The sequence below is a fragment of the Embiotoca jacksoni genome, unplaced genomic scaffold, assembly GCF_022577435.1.
Source record: "Embiotoca jacksoni isolate LCO1_2020_lvr unplaced genomic scaffold, fEmbJac1.0.p SCAF_8, whole genome shotgun sequence".
NCBI lineage: Eukaryota > Metazoa > Chordata > Actinopteri > Embiotocidae > Embiotoca > Embiotoca jacksoni.
This window is the reverse complement of record NW_027185436.1, coordinates 13897096-13924544: the sequence shown is the minus strand read 5'-3', so window position 1 is coordinate 13924544 and position 27449 is coordinate 13897096. Positions and strand designations below refer to the sequence as shown.

Genomic DNA, 27449 nt, shown 5'->3' with positions numbered 1-27449 from the left:
AGACTGGGCACTATACCAGATTAACAATTGAATTTACAGCAGAATACAAAATACAGTACCGACACTGCATACACCGATTCTGCGGTTGTCTTTTCCTTGGTTGTTCTTGTTCTAATATCTTAACATGTTTAATCCTAAATCTTTTCTTCTCAATCTTTCCTCCTTAATCCTTAGACCTCCCTAGCACACAAACCTTATGCTCTTTACTATGTTTTGTTGGTTAAATTGGTGACATATTGGGTTTTATATTCAATAAATATACGCTTTTTGTTAGCAAAATATATATGCAACAGTCTAATTCTCAAAATATAGCAATGCTAGACCCTTTAAAGAATACATGATAGTTCTATTAATGTGTCCAAGGAAGGCGTCTTCTTCCGGAGGAGCGAACAGGAAGTAAACAAATCTGGTAATTTGTCCTCTCACACTAACCACATGACATTTATAAATTGTTATCAAGATAAACTATTGTTTGATTCAAAAGCTGAATTTCTTACCCAAAGCCAGCAACCATTCCACAAACCTGTGGTCACAACTGAGCTGTGGAATTAAAGTCAGAAAATGAGTCATACAGCATCAATAGCATGATAGAGAATCAAAGACATGCCACGTCGTAATGACAAAAATCACCCCAAGAGAGAAACTGTGGTGAATGCTTTACCAAAATCTTTTAAAACATGTGAATCATCTGCTCTGAAATGGAAAAAAGTAATCTGTGGGAGTTACGGCTTCCTGTCACTCAACAGGAAACCTCCACCCCCACAGAGCGGTGAGGATTATCCTCTGTACCTCACAATTCTGGTTCAAATTCATAGCCTGCATCATACGTAATAAAAAAAAAAAAAGTGTAGCCTGTGTGTGTGTGTGTGTGTGTGTGTGTGTGTGTGTGTGTGTGTGTGTGTGTGTGTGTGCGCGTGTGTGCGCGTGTGCCAGGCCCTCATTTCAAATTCCTTCATTGCTTATACTATAAATGTGATTCAAAATGTATCAGCTAAAATCCGTGATTCTCCCATCGAACCTAAAGATTGTGAATAGTTATCAATCTGCTGTTTTTGGGGAGATTATTGCACTGCCACCTGTGTGACAACCTTGCAAACACACACACACACACCCCTCCCTCCCTCCACACACACACACACACACACACACACACACACACACACACACACACACACACACACACACACACACACACACACACACACACCAGGCGTGGAGGTCTAGTCCAACATTGCCACCTGCAGCTCTGCCATGGCTAAAATAAGACCATATGTCCTCTCTCTCTGGAGTCTGTCCCAGTCCAAACCTGGGCCTGTCCCACGTATGTATGTGTCGTAATAAGTGTTACGTCTTCAACTGGTTGAGACGTTGCTGCAGTTCAGCTCGTGAACCACTGTCTGTGTTTTCGTATTTGCCTGAGTGAAAAGAGGAATGACCACAGGGAGGTTCATGAGGTAACACGTGTGGGGTTTGTTATGTTCTCGTCTGTCCTCAGCCCTTTCTACCAATAATACCTGTACTTGACGCCTTGAGCCTAAAAAAAAAAAAACATACTTACAACTCTGTGCTTATCTTAGCGGTCAAAATAAGTGTTAAATAAACTAACCGACCTTATAAAATCCCAGAACTTTTTTTTTAAAAGACCTTTTCACTTCAACTACAGGAGGAGCAACTGGTGAGTTTAGCGTTGTTCCGCTTATCGTTGCCAGGGAGATATTTGAACCAACCAGAAACGATTTAACAAGATACGTTGGAAGCAGCGGCCAATCAGAGGATCTGTTGTTTGAGAGTCGGACTGTTTGAAACGGCAACGCAAGCACTTTCCAACTGACGACTGTACTTGGAAAACGGAGATGTGGTGCCCTTCACAGATAAATAAAACAAGTAAGGATTTCTTGAAAACGGTGCCACATATATTGTCTCTAAAGGTATACTTGCGTCAAGTAGTTTAATTCGTGTTCTTTCGACTCTCGACAGCCAAAACGGAAGCGTGTGTCTCTTCGGATTTAACGTTAGCAGTGATGTCGCTAACATGATCTGCTTAAAGCCACTACTGTAGAGAAAGTAAACGTAGTGTGTACTATCGTCAGCTGCTTTAATCATAATGTAAGATTTTTTTTTTATTATTGTATATTGAATTACGTTTCGGCTACCAAGAAGACATTGAGTCAAGTATGTTGAGTATGTAGTTTCACTTTCATACGGTTTTCTTCGTTTTGTACCACATGAATGCAGAGGTGGAAGAAGTATTCAAATCCTTAGAAAAGTACCAACACAGTACTGTACAGGTACTGTATAAGAAGTCCTACTAAAAAGTAATTTGACTCTGACTACCCACTGATTTTTGTGAGACGTTAGAAGACAAAAAGGTCGGAAACCTCTGTTTTAATCTTCAACAATGTGTTGTATTTTAAAAGCTTATGTTATCTATTATGGCACATATTCACCTTTAATAGTAACAAAAGCTGTCAAATAACTCTTATCAGAGTAGAAAGTAGAATATTTCCCTCTGAAATGTAGTGTAGTCAAATGGAAATACTCAAGTAAAGTACAACTACCTCAGAATTGTACTTAAGTAAAGTAGGCCTACTTGGGCAAATGACTGTACTGTCCACCACTGCATGTAAACTGTATTTTTCTTGGAAAGTAAATAATAATGTAATAACTGTAGAATTTAGTCCTAACTTTAACATGTACAAAGGCATTTCCTGCTCTACTGTTGACGAAGATTATAACTTGACCCTTATCATCCTAAAAGACAGAAACATTTTATGTTCAAGAGGAAATTTTACATCATGAGGCACTATGGCCTGACATTGTAAGATCATGCTGTTGTGTTAAACTAACATTGTTCCGACTCTGTATATTTTTGCCTAGATGTCCTCAGAAGAAGGATCGACCAGTCCTGTTCTGCCCAGAGACTTGGACCGGGGCAGCTCTATGTCCTCTGACCTTCAGGTGATTTTATACGGCTTTGTGCACATAAATTTGGAGATCTGCAGTTTTAATCAATAATACAACCCAATATAACGATTTACACACTCAAAATATTAATACGAATTTGATGTTGTTTTGTACAACTAAATGAGTAGCTTTTTTAATTATGTTAAATGTTGAGACAAAAGTTGCTCTGCCAAGCAGGTACTTGGTTAAGTAACTTTAACATTCACTACAAGTTTTCCAGTCAGTCATCTGGGAATCTGTTTAGTTGGTTGTGTTGCTCGACCTAATGGACTTCATGTAAAGCTGTCTTTGCATCACCATGTCACAGAATTAAAAATTGTGACTAAAATGTTCTCGTAAACAATCGGAAACAATGGCCAAGAAATGGGCCCACAGTTTTATTTGTATTCTTTGTGGATCAACAGGATGAGTATGAAGAGCTCCTCCGCTATGCTGTTGTCACGCCAAAGCTTGAGACATTCGCCGTCGTTCAACGGAAGCATCCTAGCAACGTACATCTGGTTGCAGAGGGTCGGAGTAAAGACAACACAAAGTCAAAGCACCTATCAGGTAACTTGGGTTCCTCCTGCATATAGAACACATTCATGCACACACATTTCACCAAGCTTTTCTGACGGAAACTCAACTTGAGCCCTTCCAGACACAAACCCCCAGCAAATAATCGGCTGTCAAAAAGGATTGTGGCATCCCAGCATGGAGAACATGTAGTGTCTGTTTATCAGCTTTATATTTTCTAGACTAGATATCAGTCTGTCACATTGTACCCCCTATCTCTTTCCCCTGCGATACCCACATCTTAAACAGTCGCATCAGTTCCCCTCACGGCTCTCGTTGGAGGTTTAGTGCTTTAACTGTCATGGAGCGGTGCACAGGGATGTAGAAAGCAGACGGGCTGATTAGTAATGATCTCCTGGCACTCTGCCCATACTGCTCTTTAGAGTGCAGGCTTTCACTTCCCTCTGCAGAATTGAATTAAGATATTGACATAAATGCATTCTTGGACGAGAAACCATGCTCAGCTTATTCACCACTCTCACCATCCCATTTTCTGTTCTTAAACTGTCTCGTGTTTTCTTAGTTTTGCATTTTAGTTTTACCCTTTGATCACTATTTTCATTACAGAATTGATTCTCGCAAAATTCCATTTTGATCTATTTTCACTGCTTTGCCTCCCTCTCTGACTCGCTTGCTGCAACTTTTGTGTCTTCTGTCAGATCCCGCCACTGAAGATGGGAGGCATTGGAGCAGGAGTGTGAGATCATCACAGGCCTCCCCCCTGATTGTTGAGCCATCCACACACTCAAGAGCATCTCATGGTAAACTTATATTAAAAAAACAACAACAAAGGAACAAAATGGCTATGTGTGATTGTGTATTTATTTTTTCTTGGTATAATTGCATCTGGTTGCAATGTAGTTTCATATTCTCAGTGATATTCTGTCTGTCTGCTGTCGTGTTTTTTGCCCTTCAGTTGAGAAGATGGCAGGTCAGTCGTCTAGCAGGGCGTCGGTGCTCTCAGACAGGTTGGACGTGGCGTCTGAGAGGTCGAGGCCAAACAGCCCAGACCCTCTTCAGTTCGCTGTGGCAGAGATGTTTATTTCAAACGCGAACATAAGCAAGATGGAGAACATTCTGGACACGTGGAGCAACAACCTGAAGGTCAGTCTTCTTCCTCATATTGTAGAACTCTTCTCCCACAATCAGTCAGTTAATAGATGTTATTTTCTGTCTGCTTCAGAGCCAATTAATAATGTCGTATGCCTATATGGGAGTTTTAACATTGGTAAATAATAATTACTTTAATGTATATACAGTGCATGTAACAGTGTGTTTTGAGTTTACAGCGAAATATGTCCGAGCTGGCGGGTTTACTGTAGATAAATGGAAATTATTAAACTGAATTGCTCATTTACTGTGAGAAATGTTTATTTTCATCATAATTAAGAGTTTTGCATGAGTGGTCAAATCTGTGTCACAGTGTCAACAGAGCATTAATCAAGCCTTTGAAGACCAATCTAGAAAACAAATATAATTATGCTGTTTCCAACATATACATTTTCAGTGTTTCAGTGAATTAATTCAGCATATTGGGTTCATAATGAAATTTCTCCACTCACCTTTCCATACTCACGTAATTAGAAAGTTAGAATGAGATGGATAGAATGAAACTAAAACTGGACTATGTTCACAAGGCAGTGGTGAAGACGAGATCAGAGATTATACAGGGAATATGTTTGAGACTTAGGAAGGCTTTTTGAAAAGGATGACAGCTCTACTCTTCACAGAACCAGTGACCTTTTCATTTTCTCCCAGTGGAATGATTCTTGAGGAGGTGGGTGGCTCCATGTGGGTGTCCATCCTGCCCTTTTCCTGTGATTTTTTTATTGCTCATTCATGGAGAGCAGATGACAACAAACCACTTGCTGAGCTGTGCTGATAAAAGTGTGCAGTCTGAATCATGAAAAGGCAGTAGAGAACGGGACTGTGGGAGAAGATGTTGAGACTCTTGCAGTTCACTTGATTGGAAGAATATGTAGTTTGAGAGCCTCTTTACACTCCAAATAAACTAAACAACTTTACATTTGTGAAAATAAACTGTGTTTGAGACACTTTCGGTGTGTTCATAATAGAACCATCAATCTGTCAAGCCAATATTACCTTAGAGTAGAACGTCCTTAAAATGTGCACATCAGAACTGTAAATCAGATCCTGTGTCAAAGGCATTTATGGTGGTATACCCAGCACTTTGTCCACAAGCATAAATCCGGCTGAAGTCGAGGGGAATTTGTTCAGTGTCTCACGGAATTAATCTAACAAAACAAGACGAGAGACGAGATCTACAAGGTCCCTATATTTTGCCATTGCGGTCAGTGATAATCTGTCTGGCACACCTGTTTGTATAATTTAAAAATGACTCCAAATATGTGTGCAGAATGATGACCATATTCACTAATGAACACATTGTGACTAACCCGTCCTCTATTCCCTAATTAGTCAAATGTGCTGACTGAGCTCCGGAAGTGGAAGTTGGCCTTCATGGAACAGCACAAGTTGGAGATGCAGAAGGAGAGGGAGAGGCACACAGCCCAGAGAGCTGGCCTGAAGTCTGAGCTAGAAAGCCTGAAGGAGTTGCTACACACCTACGAGACTTCCAATCAGAGAAAAGATGAGGTGGTTGCATGTGTATTTATTTGCTCTCTCCAGACAATTTTATTATCTATTAATCTGTAAATTATTTTCACATTTATTAATATTGACAAATTATTTGCTCAATAATACATCAGAAAATAATGAAAAATGTCCATCACAGCATCATGGAGTTGAGGTTGGCATCACCAAATACCTTATATTACCAAACAGCTTGTTCAGAATATCAAAATATTGAATTTACATTAATGTAACACAAAACAAATTAAACATTTTTCCTAATTTAAGCTTCTTAAACCAGCAAATGTTTTGTATTTTCTCTTTAAAATTATTTAAAAGATTACTGATTTATTCAAATGGTTGCCAATACATTTTCTGTTGATTCAATTGACTAATCATCACGTCTCGGATTTCAATGTGTTCAATGTGTTTAGACAATGAGCCTGTGTATCTCTATTTTGCTTACTTGCTCAATCTTTTTCTTATGTTCGTGAACATTCATCACTTAAATGAAAAAGAAGAAACATCTTATTTGCTTTGCAGACCGAGAAGGTCATTGCGTGATGTTTCCTCCCTCAGGTGATTGTGAACCTGAGCCAGGTGTTGGAAAGAAAAAAAGAAAAGCTCGAAAAGATGAAGGCCTTCAGCCACTGGAGACTTCAGCGCACTGAGGTCAAAGAAGAGGTACACGGATGACACAAGTTCATAACCTATTTGCTGCGGTATTTAAGGGGTTGCTGTGCTTCATCAGAAAAGCAGAAACCCCCTCAGCCCTCCACACCCTTACATCCACAGATTAATATTTCTGTCTGAAATATCGGTTGGATAGGGTCAGAAACGTTGAGAAGAGATGTCGACTATTTGTGGCATTTTTCATGTGCACAACCCGCTGCAACACTATCAATATCTCCCTGGAGAGATTGTCTAAAAATCTCAGTTTTTAAATGATTTCTGTTGGTGTCAAACACTTAATATAATTTATGTTTTTTTTTTTCCTTCTTCTTTTTTTTTTTTTTTTTTTTAACAAATTGATATAAAATTACTGGCAGTGAATGTATCTTACATTTCTAAATTGCTGCCTGTGCAGTTTAATGGTTTATGGAAATGAAATTCTCCACATGAGCTACCGACTCATGTGTCACTGTGTCACTACACACTGAACATGCATATGCCACATTTTTGTCCCAAATATTTCCTCTTAAAAAAGGCTTTGTGTAAGTTTTTTTCCAGCAAATGTCATTTTTTGTTTTGTTTTACATTTACAGAACACCTGTGTATTTCATTTTAAAAAAACAACAACAAAAAAACTGCATGATTATATTTTTACCAGAAATTGCACCGCAGGAGAAAATGTACTGCAGCTGTACGAGAGTGAATTAGAGGTGTAATTATTTCCTTGTGAATATTTTCATGCTGTTGTGGTTCCCCGCCAGGCTCAAGCCGTTCAGGTGGCGCGGCAGCACTACAATTTGCAGCTGAAGAAGAAGGTGTGGTTCGGCTGGTTCTCTCTGGTCCAGAAACACTGGAAGGTCAAGGTGGAGCAAGCTTGTCGTTCAAGAGCTGAAGAGGTCTGCTCCCGCCTGTCTACAGACTATGAGGCTAAACTGGCAGAGGTAAATAAACCTACATATGAAACGGTGTGTGTGTGTGTGTGTGTGTGTGTGTGTGTGTGTGTGTATAATGAGACTTGACTCTACCTCATTAAGATGTTTTACCAAAGGAATCCCAGCACATTTTCTTCAGTGTTACATTTATAAAACTGAGTCACGTGAAGCAGACCCAAAGCACAACTGGTTACCACGATTCATACATTTCTTAGATAGGTAAATGTATTGATAATGTTCAAATGTGTATTCACTTTATTTAATCAGTGGTAATAGATAAATCCCATTTGAACATTTCAGTGCGTAGCAGCCACACTAATGAAATTTAGCTGTAAAGCACGTTTGAATTGCTTGACAAAGAAATAAAGATTAATGAGGGTTAATAATGTTATTGATGGCGTTACAGATGTATCTCGAGGGTGCAACATAATGGCCTGAGATATGTGGTGTTGTCTATGCTATAAACTGAAAATGAACTGGTTATTTCCATCTTCTGCTACCTTCCTCCACAGCACTGTGAGGCTATCGAGAAGGCCCAGGCAGAGATTCAGAGACTACAACTGGAGCGAGAGCGGTATGAGGAATCCATGAAGAAAGCCTTCATGAGGGGTGTATGTGCTCTCAACATGGAGGCTCTCAGCATGTTCAACACTGCAGAGGGACGACCGGAGCCGCCTCATGATCAGCATGGTCTGTAACTGAATTACCAGACACGTATAATTTTAGAGAATATCCGTCTTCTTCAACAACGAGCACATGAAAACATGAGCCGTTATGTTCATCATGAGCTCCATAACAACATACACTGTAAAGACCCCTGCTCAATACAACGTACCGTAATTGTATCGCTAGCCTTCCCTCTGTGCTGTATTGATCCAACGCAACCGTCAAGACTGAAAGGGAGAGAAAAAAAACAGAAGCACCATTTCTCCTATAGAGTGCCGCCATGTGGTATTGACATTTGTGTAGATTTATGAATGACAGGAGGGGACGGGGTCTTTGTTCTTAATAAAGTGATGAATTACTGTGCTTGTGGATGTGTTTAGTGCTGACTGAGGCATACATTGCACATGTATGAAATTTTGAGGTGGCACTGAAATATTGGCTGATAAAGCTCACGATCCCTTTGCAACATTTATTAAAACATAAAACGACTTGTTATTTAGTAGTATAGTAAGACTGGGACCATTAGTGGATATTAAAATAGACAAACATAACTAACATGAACCAAGGATCAGCTGTGTTTTCAATCCTTTTAAATGACACCAGCCCGGTTACATCTGTGGTTTCATGCTATAAATTCACATCCTGCCATCAGTTCTACTGTGCTGTCTTAGTCTGCTGTTTTTGCTGAGCACATGGCCTCTGAAGCTGCATCTCAGTTTTTAGCTTGTAGAAATGATCTCTGACATGGTCTTCTGCTCATCCATCTGCTTGCAGGTTTAATGAGCCTTGCAATCGAAAATGCATTTCAATGTGACAGTGAGACCGGGCTGTTAATTGAATACTCTTTTATGTTGCATTAGACAAAAGTCGATTTTCTCTTTTATAATCTCTCATTTATTAAAAGAATATTTGTATAACATATTTAGGTGGTTTTTTTTTTAGTACACATACTTTCTAAAGGTTATGCATAATTAATGATAATCCACCTTTTTATGGTGCCAAGGCAGGGGTGTGTAGTTGAAGATTGCTTCTTTGTTAAATATTTGGTTCAAAATGTGTTTTTAATGTACTGTGGCTTCAAACAAGCAACACAAATGTAATCACATACAGTAAAGCATTGCCAAGTTTTAATCATTATTAACAGCTACAAAGTGACATTTTTCAATAAAAAGGAAACATCATATATGAAGGCTTTTCTTTCACATGATGCTGGTCATGAAGATTTTCTAATCTAATTACAAATATGCCAGAGTCAGACTCGGTGACTGTTTCTTTCTTTCTATAGATCCTCTGGCTCCCCAGGAAGAGGCTGGCTCTTCTACACTGGCTCAACTTCAGCCACATCCCATCTCCTCCACACTGTTCAGTCCAGTCCACTATGACCCTTCCCACAGCGAAGCAGATGATGTGGTGAGCCACTGACAGTATCTAATGAAAACATACATGTATTCACACTGCAGTTCTTCTGTGCAGTTTCTTTGTATTTGCATGATTTTATCTTTTTTTTTTTTTTTTTTGCTGCAAATTCTGGCACAGAATGTCGATGCCACTAAAAGAAAATAGTTTCTACCGATCAGTGTTAAATGTATAATGATGTCTGTTTTATTTGCTGCACTGACTTGCTTCCACTAAACTCCTGTTCTCCTTGATTACCTTTTCCTTAGGTGGGCTCTGGTGCCTCCATGTCCCAGAAGGAAGTTCTCTCTCCCACTACAGTGGTGCACAGCTCACTCCCACTTGGGGGCATTACAAGTTCCCATAAACAGGTCAGCATTAGACATATTTACCTTTTGACTCTGGTACAATTGCCTTAAATTAATGAAAATGCCTATGCCTCACTATGATAGAAATGACCTCATCGAATAACGGTTTATCAAACTGGTGACCAACAACACAGGATGTCTCAAGTTTTGTAAACAAAAGAATTCTCTATGGGGCGACACATTTCCTGCTTATCTGTACTGCGCTATCGAAAATAAAGAGAAAATGCCCCAAAAAATAAGCTTTAAAAAAAAAAAAAAGGCGTCTTCTCCAGTCGTCGTATTCATACAGGACGCACTAATATTTGTTTCAGGTCAGTGGGCGTATCATCGCAACAGGTCAACAAAAATCCTCAAAGACTGTAACTGCTCGCATCACTGCGCGCACTGATGTCGGGAAGGCAGCACGCAGCAACCTCCAGGTGACGGGAGTGGCTCCGCCCATGAGCTCTGTGATAATCGAACGCCATCATCCTGTGACGCAGGTATGGGACACGGTGCGGCGCTACTGTTACTCTAAAATATTATTATCTATGTGTTATTATGCATTCACCTTTTGTCATGTGAAGCTGAAAAATACTATTTATACTCTTTCCCGTTTCTCTTTTATGTTTTTCAGCTCACCATCGGGCAGGCTACAGCTGCTAAGTTTCCTCGTTCCTCCCAACAGAGCCACTCCTCCACTGGAGGCAAAGGCTCCTCCAGGACACACTCCAACACGTGCCATGTACACTCCATCAAAGTAGTTGACTGATCACATACATATCTCACACAAAATGTGGCTCACGTAGTCTAGATTTAAGATTTGAGACATTCTATGCAGCAATCCTCGGAAAAGTTACCTATAGTTTAGCTTCAAGTCCATTTGTTTTTATATCGTACAATGAATAGGGCACAATTTCATGAGCAATAGGATTTTTCTCAGGAACCTATGAAATTGTTTTAATTACTACTGACTGGAGACCGTTTAGAATTTCCTATGAAAGTTTTATTTTAAATTATGCACACGTGACAGTGTAACATCACATATATTTGTGTATTGTTCATTGTACATGTGGTGACCATCCAACACCACAGGCTGTTTAGTTTACTAAACCAAAGCTGAAGCACAGTGTTATTTTTTAAATAAATTATTTGACTTTGAACTCCCTGTGCAGATAAGTGGTTGTCGGTGGCGTAAACATGGAGTTCATTTCGTCAGTCTGTCTGTTGCAGTGCTCGTCCTCATGAAATGCTGCAGCCCTTACTGCTGGTACTCTCTGCCTCCGTCCGAATCTTATCTGGAAGACAAGTTGACATTTTTTATAGTAAGACTTTGGCACACGTGGAAGGCAGCTCAGCTATAAGTTCATATTTGTTTTAAAACGTGAACTGAATGTACCTGCAGCTTTCCTGTTCCCTGTGAGGATGAGGCCCTGGTAGAGTTCTTTAGCAGGACTCTTCTGAGCCAGCTCCTCTCCGTGGAGCCAGATCAGCAGCATCCTGTTCCCATGTTCTCGATAGCTGTGCTGACCTGTGGACAAACACACAGCACTTCCACAAACAGGAAAATTCAGCTAGTAAAAAAAAACAAAAAAAAACCTGCCTTTGAGTGTTAGAACATAAAAATAAGTTTTTCTAGAATATCATTTTCACAAGGGACAGGGCTTTTAATTTGTAACATGTTGGTATTGGGAGAGTTATGTTATAGTATTTCAGAGTTATCAAATGCACAGTCGAAAGCGTGTCCTGTCAGTGTGTGAGCTGTGGCACCTGTCCACTGCTCCTCGATGGCAGACACTTGCTCCTCGGTAAAGCCCCAGTGTTCTGCCAGTCGTTTCCAGTCTCCTGCTTTCAGGAGCTCGTGCGCCAGGCGCCAGGCCATCGAGCGGAGCTGCTTGGTCTCATAGCGGTGGTCAAGTTTAAAAGTTAGCGGATACTCGCTGTGAACACTCTCATTCAGCTCAGGATTGGCCTGAAAGGGCAATTAAATCTTGTCAGCAGAATGATAAAGGCCACAAGCTTCAAAAAACACGGGCACAGGAGGAGATTATTGGAAAGACACTAACACACATGATTAGCAATATGAATGCCAGAGTTAAACGTCCTGAAAATCAATAATGGAAATGAATCAGGCATAACTTTAATTGAATAGATAGTAAATTGCCTGTCAAATGTCCTATTTTTTTTTTGCAGTGGATGCTTTATTAGTATGAGAAGGGATTCAACTAATCGAACGTGACGTGAAGAAATGAATCATATCTGCTGAGTGTAATTATTGATTTCTAAGCCTTAAGAATGGAGTAAGGCAGACATGAAAACTGTAAAAGCTTCAAGTGTCATATGTCTCACCTTTCTCCAGGCGCAGTATCTCTCTGCTTTGATGATCATGTCCACAATAATCACCTCATTTGCTCTGGCTGCAACACCCAGAGCCGTCTTACCCTGCTACTCCAAATCCAGCATGAGTATTGAAATAAACAAATGATTTACAATTGCATTTTTAATGTATCATGAGCTATTATTGCTTAAATACATCATAGAGATTTTTGCCCTGTGGATGGCCTGACTATGTAGTACAATTTTAATTAATATGGAAACTAAACTATTGTTAGAAATGCTGTGAATTCTTACTCTGTCCTGGAGTGTTAGATCAAGCCCGGCTTTAAGAAGACTTTCAACAACTTCAATCCTGGCAATCTCTGCAGCAAGATGCATAGCGGTCTGGGACCTCTATAGGATAATAGGACAGAACAACACAATGCAGAAAACATTCCACTAGTTTAATGCTGTTTATGTATGTTGTCTGGTGCCTTATTTTACTGTGTTACAAGGGGGATCATACCTTATCGGTGACATTAATGTTGCAGGCAGCCTCCAGTAGAGAATGGATGACAGGGATGTGACTGTTCTTCACTGCCAGGTGGAGAGGTGCCTCTAGGTGCTAAGGACAAAAATATTCTTGTTACATACAGTAGCTTTAGCCAACAAAATGAACTGTTGGGGGGAAAAAAAGATGTAGAAATGATTAAAGTCAGCATGTCAGCAGCAAAGTTGATGTGTCAGAGAGTGTTCTGCAAACTTTACCGAGAGTGACTGCTGCCACCTGGCCTGTGTTTACTAACCTGGTTTTGAAAGTCTGTATGGGCTTTGAACTCCAAGAGAAGCTGGACAAGACTTGCGTCTCCTCTCTTTGAAACTGGATGGAGAGCGCTGCATTTGGCCTACAGAGAGAGGGAGTTCAGCTGTGCAGTATTAAAAACAATTTTATTTATGACATATTTCCTGGCTGACCTGAGGATTAACCCCGTAATGAATGTGATAGTACGGTATCATTAATAAGCAGGGCACTGGAGCGGGGATTTAATTATTTGAGTCAGTGTAGTGCCTCATTGTACCGCTGTGAGGACGTTGGGGTCGCAGCCAGCCTCCAGCAGGGCCAGAGCACATTCTTCCTGACCATTGACTGCAGCCTGATACAAAGCTGTCTCGCCATCCTGTAACACAGAAGATAGATCAATAATGGTGGCGCTGGAATAGAAAATTAATCTCTACATTTCAAAAGGATTTACTGTGCTCACAAAATCTAACCTCTTACCAACTAGAATTCAGAAATAAACCACTCTTCTTTACACTCAAGGAAACATACCAGCGAATTATGGGAAATTGGTTCAATGCTGATTTCAAATTATTTAACAACGAATCACACTGTCACTCTTAACTCAGATTATATTCATTAAGTACCCAGCTTAGTCAAAAGAAATCATCGGCCAGAGAGAAATATGACCAAGTAGCTATAATTTATCAGTCAGAGCTGCACCCCTAACTTAACCCAAGCCAGATCACACGATGTGTTGTTGTAGTCACCAGTACATGTTTGATACATCTTAATTAATCCAAAATGGAGCCACCATCCAGCAGTGGATTATCCACTGAGCCCACACTGCCACAAACCAAACCGTGATAGAGAGGATGTTTACACTGATTGTCTACCATATTGACTTCATCCCGAGTATCAAAGCTCTGCAGCAGCAGTTGGACGGCGTCCAAGTGGCCGGTCCTGGCAGCTAAGTGCAGGGGCGTGTCCCCTCTCTGGCAGAAGGGAGGGAGGGAAACAAGTCGCATCAAAGAGTGTTTGACTTTGAGTTTTCTTGCAGGTGTGACACAGAAGTGTGCTCTCAGATACATGTGAGCATAAGCAGCCATGTTGATGCACCAAAAGCAAGTCCCCGCACAGAGAACCACACGCACCTTGTTGGGCTTCATGGTGGCCATGTTGTATGGCTCCATCAGTATCTCTAACATTTCAACGCACCCGTGCTCTGCCGCCAGTGCAAATGCCCGGTGTCCTGACTGAAATGTAAGAATGAAGGTACAGACAACCACATTTACCGAATTTACTTCAACAGAAAGTGAATTGATTGATGAAAAATGCTTATCAAGTTAATACCTGGTCATCTTTGTCTAATTCTTTCATCTGCAGGTCATTAACGATATACTCTACAATTTCAGTGTGGTCGTTAATGGCAGCACAGTGCATAATGTTCATTCCTTCCTGAGGGAGAAATAGTGAGTTTAATTTAGGGAACATTTTCAGTCTAGTCAAACTGCTATTGTCTAAGCAACTTGAGTTGCATTAGGAAGCAAAAGGATAAACAAGAAGAAGAAGGAGTGTGTCTGCCCTGAGATTTGTAACAAGACGAGCATACAAATGTTAAAGTCTAAATCCAGGATGGTGAAATTAATCAACACATGCCTGAGGAGCAGCAGGTCTTTTTGAAATGTTTGACAAAATTAAAAGACAAATGGGCCCAGTTTGGGGGTATTTTTCTCTCCGAGTTACTGAAAAAACAGCAGAACAAAACTCTTTCTGCTACTACACCTCGTTCTCAACCTTCTGTTCAGCCCCAGCCTGCACTAATAATTTCAGGATCTCCAAACTGCCGAACCAGGCCGCCAGATGAATGGGTACCACTCCATACTGTCAGAAACAGAACACAAAACAGAAAGTTGTGCTTACTTGTAAAATTACAAAATTACACAAGCGATTGTCTGTGGCTCAATCCTTCAGATTCATACATTTCACTCCATCTCACCTTGTCCTTTTGATCCACCTTGACCCTGCGCTGTAGAAGAAGCTGAACGGCTTCCTTGTTTTTGCCAGCTACTGCATAGTGAAGGGCAGTCCTATTATGCTGAGGCAAACAACTTAATGAATATACTATCCACTTAATCTCTCCAAAACCTCAGAGCTGTTCAGCCTTTGGGCCTGTGTGATATTAAATAATGTTGTGTGATAAGATTGCTTGTCTTTTTTGACCCACCACATTTCCTGCATTGGCGTTCAGCCCTTTTCCAAGATTCTTCATGGTCTCCACATCATTCCTCTTAGCTGCTTCCATAAACCTCTTCTCTGCCTCAAGCACTACACAACACAGAAGACAGGAGGGTTTTACAGACAGTATGGCTATTCACATAATGTACTCAACATACATGACAGTGTGTACTAGGCTTAATTCACAACCACATGATGTCAAAACCTGAACAGCAAACATGCTGTAAGGTAAACAGTGATGAGTGTGTACCTTCTGTGGATGAGAGTGTATCGACACCCCTACAGCAAACATACTGTATATATAAATATATACACAGTGAATAGTGCATTTCTTGGTACCAAACTGTCATGCCATGGCCATACAGTCTCTTCATCACAAATTAATAGTTCATACTTTACAGAGTAAAATCAATGGCTCAGTTTCAAAAAGAGACTTGCTTTTCTCATTTCTTATCCTTGCATACTCACACATCTCTTTGTTGTCAAAGCTGTTGTCCATGTCGTTGTCTGAGGACTTGTTGAGTATGAAGTCTGCAAATCCACTGACAGTCTCCCGTCTCATCCACTTTGGAGGATCCAGATTCTCTTTCTTGGGACGCTTCTTGACCGTCGACCTCAAAGCCAAAGCTCCTTTTTCCATTAGGCAGTTCTGTGTGACCTCTTTGTGTAGCAAAGTGGGGCGTGGTGTAATAAACAGTATAATGTACACACTGAAAGCAAGCCTAACCAAATGCCCGAGGAAACAGACCACACAGAAAATGGAGAAACCCTGTTTTACCCAGTTTCATGTAGTTCTGGTCTTCAAATAGCAAACAGCAAAACCTGAAATGGAAGTGCACTCCTATTTGTTTTAATGCTGTGGGGCTGATCCGTGTTTACTTTATCAGCTCACGCCCATGAGAGGCAGGCTAAAAGTAACATAGTATAGTTAACATGACGTGACACACTTCACCTTAGTTATACAGTATGACTAGTCGGTGGCGCAACTACGGCTTAATTTACACATTGATACCAAGCATTTAGTTTCAATTCAATTTCTGTTAATGCAGCACAATGTTTACAATAGATCAACATAAGGAACTTGTTTGTTCGGAGAAGTTAAGGCTAGTTACACATGCTCTTTTTCCGCAATCATTCACCACCTGAGGCAGCACAGTGTTGAGCTGCTGGTCACTGCGTGGCTCCACCTCCGGCTTGTTTTTGTTATAGTTCTTTCTTGTCTGAGTCAAGACTCAAAACAACAACCATCCAGTCACAAACTTGCTTTAAACCAGTCTAATCCTGTGTTTCTTCAGGGAACAACTGTTGTTACATTTCAGGTTGATGGAGGATAGATGGGTACTCTTTGTGTAGAAATGTCACAAAAAGTGAGATGTACGCAGAATATTGATTTATTCAAACAATTTACATGATAGAAGCATTCTCTTATCTTCATTATTAAATATATAGCTTTATCATTGACACTATAAATACAACTGGAAATTAAATAACTTAATGAAGATGGATTTAAATGTTTTGACCTCTATGGCATGTAATAAATGTCCTCATGTTGAATTTAGCATACTATTATTAAATTACCATTAAAGAGCCAGTGTGTAGGATTAGGGCGATCTATCGGCAGAAATGAAATATAAGATTCATCATTATGTTTTTATTAATGCATATTTACGTCAACCTAGGCCTTTCATGTTTTGTTTTTTTACAAGTTTCACTGCCATTGATTCTCCCACATGCTTGGAAGGGAAGGGTGAAGTGAGAGGTGCTCAGTTGGTTGCAATCTGCAACCTCACCACTAGATGACACTAAATCCTACACACTGCTCCTTTAAAAATCACATTCGACTTAACTTCACTGAGTAATGGAATATGTGCATTGAAACTGTCGTTGACAGACATCAGTCATTAAATAATTTTGCTAAAATTAAACTGTATTTGTCTGCGTCACTTTCTTTTTGTATATGACTTCGAGAAGACAAGTAAGGTATAGTCGTGCAAATGTTTAGCTTCTTATATCAGAAATCTCAATAACAGCTATTGAGGAGAAAAACTGTATATGGCTTTGAGTGCAATGAGCTGCAGAGTCCATAGAATGAATAAAACCTGCCCAGTGAAATCATGGGACTGTGAGAGCTGTCTGAGTTCGTTGAGATGAGGATGGATCCATGTGCACAGGTCACCTGAAGAACTTGTCAATGGTGTTGCAAGCACCAAGTCTTTTGGCCTTTTTAGAAGGAGGAGAGGAAGGCGAGTCCCGTCTAAGTCATGAAATGAACAGGAAAAAAAATCCACATTTTTTCTTTGTAAATTAAATTTGTTGGTATAATTGTAAATATTACTTTACTTACAGTACAGGGAATATGCAGAGGCCAAATGTCAACATTTTGTGAAGCAATAATCTTTAAACAAGCGATCTCACCTTTTGCTTTTGCCTTTGCTTGCTTGCAGGAGATGTCCTCTTTCTACAAACAGAAACAGATACTCATTGACATGGACAGAAAAAAAACCCTCCATCATTATCTCTTGTCTGACAAAAAAACCGACATCCATTGAGGAGGTACGCAATTGCAGCACCTCTTCAGGGATATAAAGAGTGCCATTTCTGAGGTAGACTTGTTTAAGAGGAAACCAGGGTGCAGTTCATTGTAGGAAATGAATAGGTGAGAAAGTGATTTAGCCATTCCCAAGACCAGGGCAAGGGGAGCCCCATGGGGTGAAATGAGATGTCTTTTCGCTGTCAGAATCGATACAAACTTCTCACACAATGTCACTGTCAGTAAATAACAAGGTCATAGGCCACTGACACCCTTCCAAATAGACATCCCTTCTGTTAAGATGTCACACAGCCACAGTCACAGCTTATAGACATTACTAACAGCTTCGTATCTGTCATCAGCAGAGACAGAAACATTCTCAGGCTTAAGATGCATACAGGACACAGCGTGTTTGAAAGCACTTAAGATTATGATTGTTTTTTTGGGGGGTATCCGGGTTTAGTTTTAGCAGCTAAAGAGCAACATGCAGTATTTCCCTCGGGAGTTGTAGCCACATAAAAACTGATCCTGAGCTGAATGAAGAGTGAATATTGAACTTGCATTCATCAGGTAGCTGTAAATCAATGTAAATGTAGCTAGTTAAGACGTGTAGATAAGCCACTGTTTAAAAACAAGTTTTCCGTATCAACGTAAAAGCTGATGATATGCTGGTGTTGTGGTCATAACTTGTTTTCACTGCCCTTAATTAGCCAAAGCAACCAGAGATTGCTAATTTAACAATGGAACACACTGAGTGTATAGAACAGGATCCCTTTTAAATGAACAAGCGTTGAACAATCTCAATAATACACACACTAACCTGCGGTCTTGTTATTTTCAACTGCAGGTGGGTTTCTGGAAGATGATGTTTGTCCCCCGAGCTCATGTAGGACCTCCTGGTTCAGGCAGAGGTCAACGTGATGGTTGAAGACAGTGAGGTCATCGGTGTCCTGGGTCAGCTGACATACTGGGCAGATGAGGACGGGACCTTTACCCTTACATGACTGAGGCTGTAGCGAAGTCCCGGTTTTGTTGTCACATTTAATCATCAAAACCTTCTGAACAGAATTGTTTTTCAGGCTGTGCTGACCAACTCTGCTCAACTCCACCTCTGAATTGTTTTTTGACTCTCCCTCACACTGCCATGTCAGTTTGTCCACTACTTCATGTTCTTTATGGTCATCCTCGAGGTCCAACTCAGATTCTGCGTCTGAAACTGTGATTTGGTTTGGTTTTCTGGAGGCATCACTGAGACACTGGTCTATATGCTGGTTGAAGGCATTTAGATCAGTCGTCTCCACCGTCCTGAAACACACCGGACATGTGAGAGTTTCTGACCCTGTCCTAGCACAGCCTGATGTGGATGCATGGGCCTGTTCGGGCGAAACCAAGTCATTTTCTGAGAGATCTGAAGCTGTACAGTTATTCTTGTTTGCGTTTGTTGATGACTCTTCACTGTTATTAGTGTAGGTGCCTACTGAGGAAAAAGCCTTATCGCCATTTCCTTCCTCTTGTGTGCTTGCATTCGATGTCTGGAGTTGCAGTCTCTTGGCATGAGCCCTTTGGAAGAAAGACTGTTGGGGTTCCTCACCAGCCTGGCTGCCCTCTAACTGCCCCTGCTTACTCTGCCAGGGAACCTCCTCTTGTCTCTGGCACTTCTGCGCCAGTGGAAGACACACAAGTGGGAGGGTTTGGAGGGAGTGACTGGAGAGTTGCCCTTTCTCAGGGCTGTGATGCATTCCTTGAGAAGAGCCACTACAGTCTGTCTTGCCTTGCTGAAGAAAGCCAATGATGCTCTTCTGCAGGGGCTTCTTATCATCCAAACTGACAAAGGCAGAAATACGAACACCTACAAGCACAAAAAACAAATTATCTGAAGAAAACTTCAAAATGAATGCCAGCTGTGTTATTATTTCCACATGAAGTGTGTCACAGATCATTTAAACTTATTTCAAGCTAGTTATATTAATTGATATGTCAGTTATATTGTCATATCTAATTACCCATGAGCCTCAGTCTGAGTGGCTGGGGGCTTTCATTTTCCATTTCCGTTTTCAGTAGGTCCCTAGCAACAGCAAAGAGCTCATCCACTGTAGCAACAGCATATGGCAGCGTCGCCGCCCTGGTTTTCACCTCAAAGTTCACGTTCTTAAGCTTCAGTGTTACTGTTTTACCCTTCAAAAAAAGAAGAAAACACACAGCTGAATTCATGTCAAGAGAAACTGTTAAGATCATTACTGTCTGCTTTCCAACATCCTCCGATTACTGACATAATCAATGTATTTCTGTATGGAAAGGCTGTAAATGGAAAAGAGATAGAAATCTGTATCTTTCATATCAGTGATTGATTTGTCAGAATGCATTTTGTGAGTTTTCATAGTAATGTGATCATCTCCCAGGGAGATGCTTCCAAGGCTGATAGTAGCCCCTGCTGTCTCTTTAATGGCCCTCCATTTCCTCTAGCTATCAAGGCCACATCAGGGCCCAGGCAGGGGGGTGATGGCGGTGCCAAGACATCCAGTCCTTCCTCCATTGATTCAAGAGGGAATGGACAGGTTAAAGTAATTGTGTGAGATTCAGTTTGGAGTCAGGGTGATTTTAAGAAGGCAAAGAATAAGATGGTATTTTTTTTTTTACCTATATAACCATTTTCTCTTTATCTGCACAGCTATGTAATGTTATGTTCAAATAGTGCTCTCTTTGCTCAGTCTGAGACAATCACATCGTGATTCATTCAAGCAATGTCACAGCAGTTACACAATAAAATCTTGAGTGTACAGTAGACAAAGTTGGCACAACTAGGACAGGAAGCCAAAGATGTATTTAAGACAAGCTTGTTGTTAAGAAAATATGCATAGATATGTTCATGTCATACCTTCAGACCTTCTTTCTTCATGTCTTCTGCCAGGTCTTCACAGAGCTCCCTGCATAAAGACAACTGCTCCTCAGTTTTACTCAGCTCTTTAAATGTCCTGTAAATAGTGAGCATCCGAAAAGAGTGGAGCAGAGAGGAAATTAAGGAAGAGTCAAGAGGATGGACACTAAATAAATGACAATTCAACCACATCACATCAGTGTCAATTAATGCCTTTTTAAGTACAAACCTTTCCGTGCTCATGCTTTTTCTTTCTTCGTGCCTGTATCAAAATAAAGAGTGAATATTACCTCCTCTCTCTGATCTGGACAGTTTGTTTTTTTCTTTAATCAGTTTTACTAAATTTTATGAAACAAACAGATTATACCTGGGTATAAATGTGGAGCCCAGACCCAGAGAAACCCGCAAGAAATGATGCCAGGACGTCTCTGAGAACAACAATGACAGCAATGCCATCTGCTGGCCAAAGTGGGAACAGCTACTGATACTCAGAGCATTAAGCATCTTCTCGCTCACCTTCCCGATACCACAAACCTAGAGGAATGCATAAAACACAACATTATTATCTATACCCCTTTTATTCTGAACAGGGTCAGAGGGGTTCACTTTGGACAGGTCACCAGTCCATCACAGGGCCAACACATAGACAAGCCGAAACAAAGAACATCCACGCTCTCATTCACACCTAAGGCCCCTCTGTATCGGGCATGCATGTCTTTAGCTGGTGGGAGGAAGTCGGAGTGCCTTGAGAGAACCCACGCAGGCACAGGGAGACAGGACACAGAAGGTTCACAGACCACATCTATAAGACTGTAAAAACTCAGGGCTCTAGGCTTAAATTTGACTGACATATGAGGGAAATAGTTGCACTGCAACAAGCACACGTCTCTGTTTATGTTTTAGTTTGAGTGATGAGTGCTGTACTTTGCGAACTGGAAGATTGTGGATGAAGTCCAAGACTGCTTCTCTGGTGGCGGGGAGTCTAAACTGGCCGTTGGGCTTGTTTTTGTCACTGCACACCTTGGCAAGCATCATGTTTGGAGCAATTCCTACAATATTGGAAAGAATATTAGAACAGACTATTTGGAAATGACATGCTGGTGAAATGTGCATAATATTGATCATAATCAAGAACAAAATAGGCCACATAGACTTTTAGGACTTCTATTATTATTGCTGAGCAGTTTTGTTATTGTAAAGAATGAATTGCACTGAAAATAAAACTGCCTGTACTCCATAATTTTTACATTTTGTTTTTATTGAGAAGGCACAGGAGTGGTTGGAGTGAGGAAGTTAAATATATGTTATCATTTTCCTGGGAAAACAAAGTAAAAAAGCAAAATGCTCAACAACAGCATGACTGTTTGTTAAGTGGGGGAAGATCACGTCCTCTTTCCTGTATTTTCTAGATATTGTGATAGACAGAGAATAACATTTAGGGCCTGATTTACTAAAGGTTTGCGTGTGTAAAATCATGTGCAAACTTCACACCACCCGCAAAAAATTTCCAAGCAGATTTACCAACGACGTGCAGTGAGGATTGCGTCTTTCAAATGTGCATTTTAACACGTTGTCCATTTTGCGTGTTTGCCTGCATGCATATGTAATATTGAGCGTTTCTACTTGCAGGTGCAAAATACTGGGAGGGGAAATGCAAATAGAACAATTTAGCACCTGCAACGACATTTACTAAACCTGAAAGTAGAAACAGGAGAAGTAATTGTTGTGTATTTTAGTTGGACTGAAAGGAACGTATTAATCAGATGCGCAAATCTGGAGAAACAGCTGCTCTTATTGTGGTGAGAAGGAGACGCAGGAAACTAAAGAATACGTAGAGAATGTGTTTTTACACCCATGGAAACATTTTTTGAGATGACAGGGAAAAATTATTCAGACATATTGTTTGTCCAGTGATGAAATTTCTGAGTTATTGAATGAACTGAATGATGATTGACAGTAAATAACAAGGAGAAGCCATGAAATACTGGCAATGTTAAAACATTAAAACTTCTTCTGACTCAGCATTGTCCTGCCTCTGGGTCGTTCCAGCGTATCGTTGCTCGGATGTCCAACCCAGTCCCCTTATTCAGGTGTGCTGTCACAGGTACTGAATGTGTCCCGCAGAATTCACAGGTAGCTTCATAAGGTTCACGAGCACTCGCGAGGCATTGAATGAAACTAATTCATCTGCTCATCACAGAAAGATCTGGACCTGCTGATCGGTGTTTATTAGAAGCATCTTACCATCTCTCCTGTTTTATTTGCCGACGTTTCATTACTAAGCCTTTTTTTCTCCTTTTTGTTTTCCCCACAGTGTTGACTTTCTTGCTAATAATCTCCTATAAAGCGTTTTGTTCGTGTTATATTTATATTTCTTAATTTCAATGGGATCAGATTTCCTTCCCCATTTGCGGTCGTTCTGTGTTTTTCATGGCTGGAATCACTTTAACACACGTAAACCCCTCATCTAAATACAGCGATTTGCACCTGATTTGAATAACGCAATTACTCTTCGTAAATCACCCACAAAACGGGTGCCAAAAAAATGTGCAAACTTTTGGAAGGAAACCGCAAATTAGTACCCATCATTTGAGATCTTAGTAAACCAGGCCCTTAGTGTTTAATTCATAACATCAGTGTCTTTCCCCTCACCTGCACTGGCAGTCAGCATGGTCTTCTGCTCAATGCGGAAGCGCATCTCTCTCACAGCCTCCTCGACAGATGTCCCGAACACCTCAAAAGCACCAGTAGCAGCACAGACACCTTCAGAGCCCGGTAAACTGGGAGAGGAGCTCGGGCTGTCCTCAAACAGGACCGGAGAGAGGTCTTCCACCTCTGGCACTGCCTCCTGGGGAAGCTCAGTCGGCTCTTCACCTTTACACAAAAGAAATGATTTCACGTGATGATTAGTCAGTGTGTAAAACTACTCAATTTGATCAGATGGAATACTAGTGTGTAAAACTCCTCAATTCATCACGTGACAGAAATTCCTTTTTTCAGATAAAAAATAAAAACAACACACCAGGTGTTCCTTCTTACTTTTCATTTAAGCCCTACCTGTGGAGATGCTCCTGGCACGGAAGTGATGCGTACGTGAGGACTCTGGCCAACGCTGTCTCTGTTCCAGGTGGTCTGTAAAATCTAGATAGGCTTCATCCAGGCTCATTGGCTGGAAGTGAGGGTCATAGTCTGCAAAAATCTCCCGGATCTAACAGAGATACAAATTCACAAGTGTCTGTAGGCAAGAAGTCGCAAAAGCACTGCGCAGCATGTGTTTGTTTTTTGTGTGTGTTTTGGCATTGCTCTTACCTCATCGCTCACTGCTCTGTATTTATCAAAGTTGGTTGGAACGATGACTAAACTGGGACAGAGTTTCTTTGCAATGAAACCAGGCATGGCAGCTCGAACCCCATACTTCCTGGCGTGGTAGTTAGATGTTGACTAGAAAATGAATAAAACAGAATAAAACACTTGTAAGACAGAAAACAGTATTTTAGATTTCACGTACAAGAGTCTACTTTAAATTTCTTTATTAGTCATACAAATGATGTTTACCCTGTAAAAATGGCAAGGATTTCAAGAATTATAGTAATGTAATGTGTAATGAACCTATAACATTAAGTATTTTTATGCACATTATGGTTCATATTTTAGGTAAACTGTTTACATCTGATAATTTGACAACCAGCCAACAAAAGATTGTGATGAATGTGTGACAGAATTGTGTACTCTGTTACTACCTCTAGCCCAGCACAGACACTTAATATATACTATATATAATTTAGAAGAAGTTAATTACGCATACTTGTTTGTGTTATAGTAAATGTGAGCATACTCGGCACAGTCTGTGTTGGACAATATATCTATTGCACCTGCAACTGCAGGAATTATTTTAGACATTTTTGTCATAAGTGTGTCCATTTCCCAGACCCACCAGCATACTCATGGATCCGACAGCCATGGGCTTGTCCTTTAGCTCAGGACAGTCTTTCATCTCCACAGCAGCATAGAAAGCGTCCATGTCCACGTGCACGATCACACGGCTTAGATCACGACTCCTCTCCAGTGCCGAGGCCATCCTCTCCACCTGCACAGAGAGATTTGATGAAAAGCACTTACAGTAAGTTACATGATGTTTGAAATGTGTTTTCATACATCTCATTACATTTGTCAGCATGTGTGCTTGAGTAACCTCCAAAAAGAAACCAATGACAACGTTAATCAGGTAAGTCAGATTTATTTGTCTTGCCTGAGCTTGTGCTTTCTTTAACTGTGCTTCTTTGATCTGTGCCTTTTGTAGCATCATTTTCTCAATGCGCTGGTTCACCTGCTGCTCTCGCTTCAACTCATTCTCATAAAACCTGGATCCCTGAAAGCAAAGGACAAGGACAAAGAAGAGTTATATCAACACTGTAGCACAGCTGAAATTAAAAGCTACAATAGCACATTTATTTGGTAGGGTATGTCTTTTCATGGAGGACACTGGACGAAAAGGGAATACAATCTGTAAAAGTGGATGTCACAGTTCCTATGTGCACATCATAGTAGGGCTTGTTTTTTGTTTTTCTACACATGCTTTTGTTAAGGTTCTTGCTGTTTGCACAGGGATTATTTACTTGACTATTTCCATTTTATGTAAATTTACACTACCACTCCACTACATCTCAGAGGCAGATATTGTACTATTTACTCCACTACATTTTCAAACCCTTTCTGTCCAGTGAAAAACATGCATCTCCAAATTTGGTGGAATTTGACATTTTCTAATAAACTGACAAATTAAACGTTCCTTTATGGGTTGAGAAAATTCTCTAGATTTTTAAAATGAATAAATAATTTTGAAATCCACTTAGATTCAATGGATGACTTGACCCTATAAAATGTAATGCATTACTGTAGATTAAACTAACCAAAAGTGCATCATTTTTATTTTAAATACTTTATGTACTTTTATATATCGAATTTCCCCACTGTGGGATTAATAAAGTCTAATCTTATCTAATCTATATTAGCGCAACTGTATATAACTAAAGTGTTCAAATGAACATCAATTCAACAGTAATAATAATCCAAAAACATCATATATAATATCTAAACACTGGCATGTATCAGTTACTGCATTGTGTGTACATTTAGCTGATAATACTCGCATACTTTTACTTAAGTAAGGCTTTGAATGCAGGACTTTTACTTGTGGTGGAGTATTTTCAGTGTGATATCAGTACTTTTGCTTAAGTAAAGGACCTGAATACTTCTTCCACTATTGGTCATGCACAATGATATTAGAGACAGCTTGTGTAGGATAAGCCTCTATGTCTGGAAGATTTCTGGTATTTAATTTAAACTAAAGTGGAAGGTGTGTTTAAGTTGTCAGCACCTACCTTGGATGATTCCATGATGATCTTGTTGATCTTGTCCCTGTCAAGACCCTCCATCCCAGCCTTGTTGTCATTGAGTGCCATCCTGGAGAGGAAGCTCTCCTCTTTGGTGGACACATCCCCATTCTCCATCCCACAAAATGATGGCAAAACAGTCGTTTGTTGATATAGTCCAAACTATAACGATCTCAACTCTGTTGTAAAGTAAACACTCTCATAATACACCGGATCTGTGTATCCCATTAAGCGTGCCTTCTCGAGTTGGATCCGATAACAGGTAGTAATTCAGAAATGTGCCTTTTCCCAGAACATTAATAACGACACTGAAACGAATCGCTCAGCTGTTTAACGTTCATGACCCTACATGTTTTGAAAACAGTGACGACACGGTTTGGCGGTACTTCCGCGTATTCACGTCATCATCGAGAAAGGTGCAGGGTTTCCTCTACATTTACAGTTGGTTAATAAAAGTGAATTTTAGAATTTAACCCGGGAAAGTCCAGTTTCCTTACAGATTTTGTAAAAAATTATTTTTGAAAAAGCGACATTTTTGTCTAAAACAAGTGCGCTTGCGTTTGACAGGAAATGACGTAATTTCTGCAGCGGAAGTTGATGGTCATTTTTTTCCTGTAAATTAATGCATACATTTTAACAAATAATCAACGTTTATTCATTAGAAATGTATTTTAAAAGCCGATTGACGCTTTTTAATTCTCAAAAAAATATTTCAAATGAACTAAACACCAAAATTCTGTGAAATGTAACCATGCATTTCAAACTAATGGATCACAAGTCAGCTGTTCGACAGGAAAGCTTAAAGAATAAAACTAGACCCGTTGATCAATTCACTCAGAGAGGGATGAAATTTAGTTTCACCTCCAAAACCACATTGATAACGTCATTCCATTCCTTTACAAAAATCCAAGTCATTAGTCTAAATAAAAAACAATATTTCTGTGTGTTTTCCTTCCAAAGTAAACAAAATGAATATGGGACACATTTTAACCCCCCCCCCCCCCAAAAAAAACAACAAAAAAAACAAACAAACAACAAAAAAAAACCTTTAAATAAATATTTTACCGAGTATGCCTCGCGGTTTTTGTCATTTCATACGGAAAATATGCTTTTAATTTGATAGAACGTGTTTGACTTCCGGTCTCGCCGTGTTCAGCTTTGTCGTCCCTCGACGCAGTGAGTACACAGAGCGGAGC

At 40.2% G+C, this 27449-nt stretch overlaps 3 protein-coding genes across 5 annotated transcripts; 1 reads left to right on the top strand and 2 right to left on the bottom strand.

The window, feature by feature from the left end:
- The first annotated feature begins 1798 nt into the window (after positions 1-1798).
- poc5 (POC5 centriolar protein homolog (Chlamydomonas)) lies at positions 1799-11286 on the top strand. The gene is made up of 13 exons (XM_069138883.1): positions 1799-1884; positions 2878-2958; positions 3369-3513; positions 4179-4280; positions 4436-4623; positions 5959-6135; positions 6691-6795; positions 7545-7724; positions 8228-8405; positions 9667-9791; positions 10046-10147; positions 10456-10626; positions 10761-11286. Exons 2-13 carry the CDS (start codon positions 2878-2880, stop codon positions 10893-10895), a joined length of 1689 nt encoding a protein of 562 aa, XP_068994984.1. The 5' UTR covers positions 1799-1884; the 3' UTR covers positions 10896-11286.
- ankdd1b (ankyrin repeat and death domain containing 1B) lies at positions 11280-16259 on the bottom strand. 2 transcript variants are annotated; one of them, XM_069138884.1, is made up of 15 exons: positions 15924-16259; positions 15445-15545; positions 15217-15315; positions 15003-15101; positions 14571-14675; positions 14372-14473; positions 14114-14212; positions 13519-13617; positions 13246-13344; positions 12966-13064; positions 12755-12853; positions 12473-12568; positions 11894-12095; positions 11523-11654; positions 11280-11421 (listed from the first exon to the last, which is right to left on the bottom strand). In XM_069138884.1, exons 1-15 carry the CDS (start codon positions 16093-16095, stop codon positions 11366-11368), a joined length of 1659 nt encoding a protein of 552 aa, XP_068994985.1. In that variant the 5' UTR covers positions 16096-16259; the 3' UTR covers positions 11280-11365. The 2 variants fall into 2 exon arrangements, with proteins under 2 accessions (XP_068994985.1, XP_068994986.1); XM_069138885.1 differs by lacking the exon at positions 14571-14675.
- A 581-nt stretch (positions 16260-16840) lies between these two features.
- polk (polymerase (DNA directed) kappa) lies at positions 16841-26727 on the bottom strand. Of its 2 annotated transcripts, none has more exons than XM_069139173.1 (14): positions 26242-26727; positions 25110-25229; positions 24795-24947; positions 24170-24301; positions 23918-24068; positions 23513-23734; positions 21785-21909; positions 21228-21394; positions 21090-21122; positions 20861-20957; positions 19989-20160; positions 18806-19834; positions 17871-17913; positions 16841-17709 (listed from the first exon to the last, which is right to left on the bottom strand). In XM_069139173.1, exons 1-14 carry the CDS (start codon positions 26368-26370, stop codon positions 17628-17630), a joined length of 2655 nt encoding a protein of 884 aa, XP_068995274.1. In that variant the 5' UTR covers positions 26371-26727; the 3' UTR covers positions 16841-17627. The 2 variants fall into 2 exon arrangements, with proteins under 2 accessions (XP_068995274.1, XP_068995275.1); XM_069139174.1 differs by having other exon boundaries at positions 21881-21909.
- Positions 26728-27449: the final 722 nt, after the last annotated feature.

What these genes read in the sequence shown, in the direction of transcription:
- poc5 (XM_069138883.1), top strand. Translation starts at nt 2,878, where the DNA reads ATGTCCTCAGAAGAAGGATCGACCAGTCCTGTTCTGCCCAGAGACTTG. An exon ending in ATGAGGCTAAACTGGCAGAG is followed by an intron (nt 7,725 to 8,227) that starts GTAAATAAACCT and finishes CTTCCTCCACAG; the next exon opens with CACTGTGAGGCTATCGAGAA. An exon ending in TTACAAGTTCCCATAAACAG is followed by an intron (nt 10,148 to 10,455) that starts GTCAGCATTAGA and finishes TATTTGTTTCAG; the next exon opens with GTCAGTGGGCGTATCATCGC.
- ankdd1b (XM_069138884.1), bottom strand. Translation starts at nt 16,095, where the DNA reads ATGGAAAAAGGAGCTTTGGCTTTGAGGTCGACGGTCAAGAAGCGTCCC. An exon ending in CTTTGACAACAAAGAGATGT is followed by an intron (nt 15,546 to 15,923) that starts GTGAGTATGCAA and finishes TGTGTTGTGTAG; the next exon opens with TGCTTGAGGCAGAGAAGAGG. An exon ending in AATTAGACAAAGATGACCAG is followed by an intron (nt 14,474 to 14,570) that starts GTATTAACTTGA and finishes CTTACATTTCAG; the next exon opens with TCAGGACACCGGGCATTTGC.
- polk (XM_069139173.1), bottom strand. Translation starts at nt 26,370, where the DNA reads ATGGAGAATGGGGATGTGTCCACCAAAGAGGAGAGCTTCCTCTCCAGG. An exon ending in ACAATCTTCCAGTTCGCAAA is followed by an intron (nt 21,395 to 21,784) that starts GTACAGCACTCA and finishes GCATTCCTCTAG; the next exon opens with GTTTGTGGTATCGGGAAGGT. An exon ending in GGCTCCACATTTATACCCAG is followed by an intron (nt 21,123 to 21,227) that starts GTATAATCTGTT and finishes ATTTTGATACAG; the next exon opens with GCACGAAGAAAGAAAAAGCA.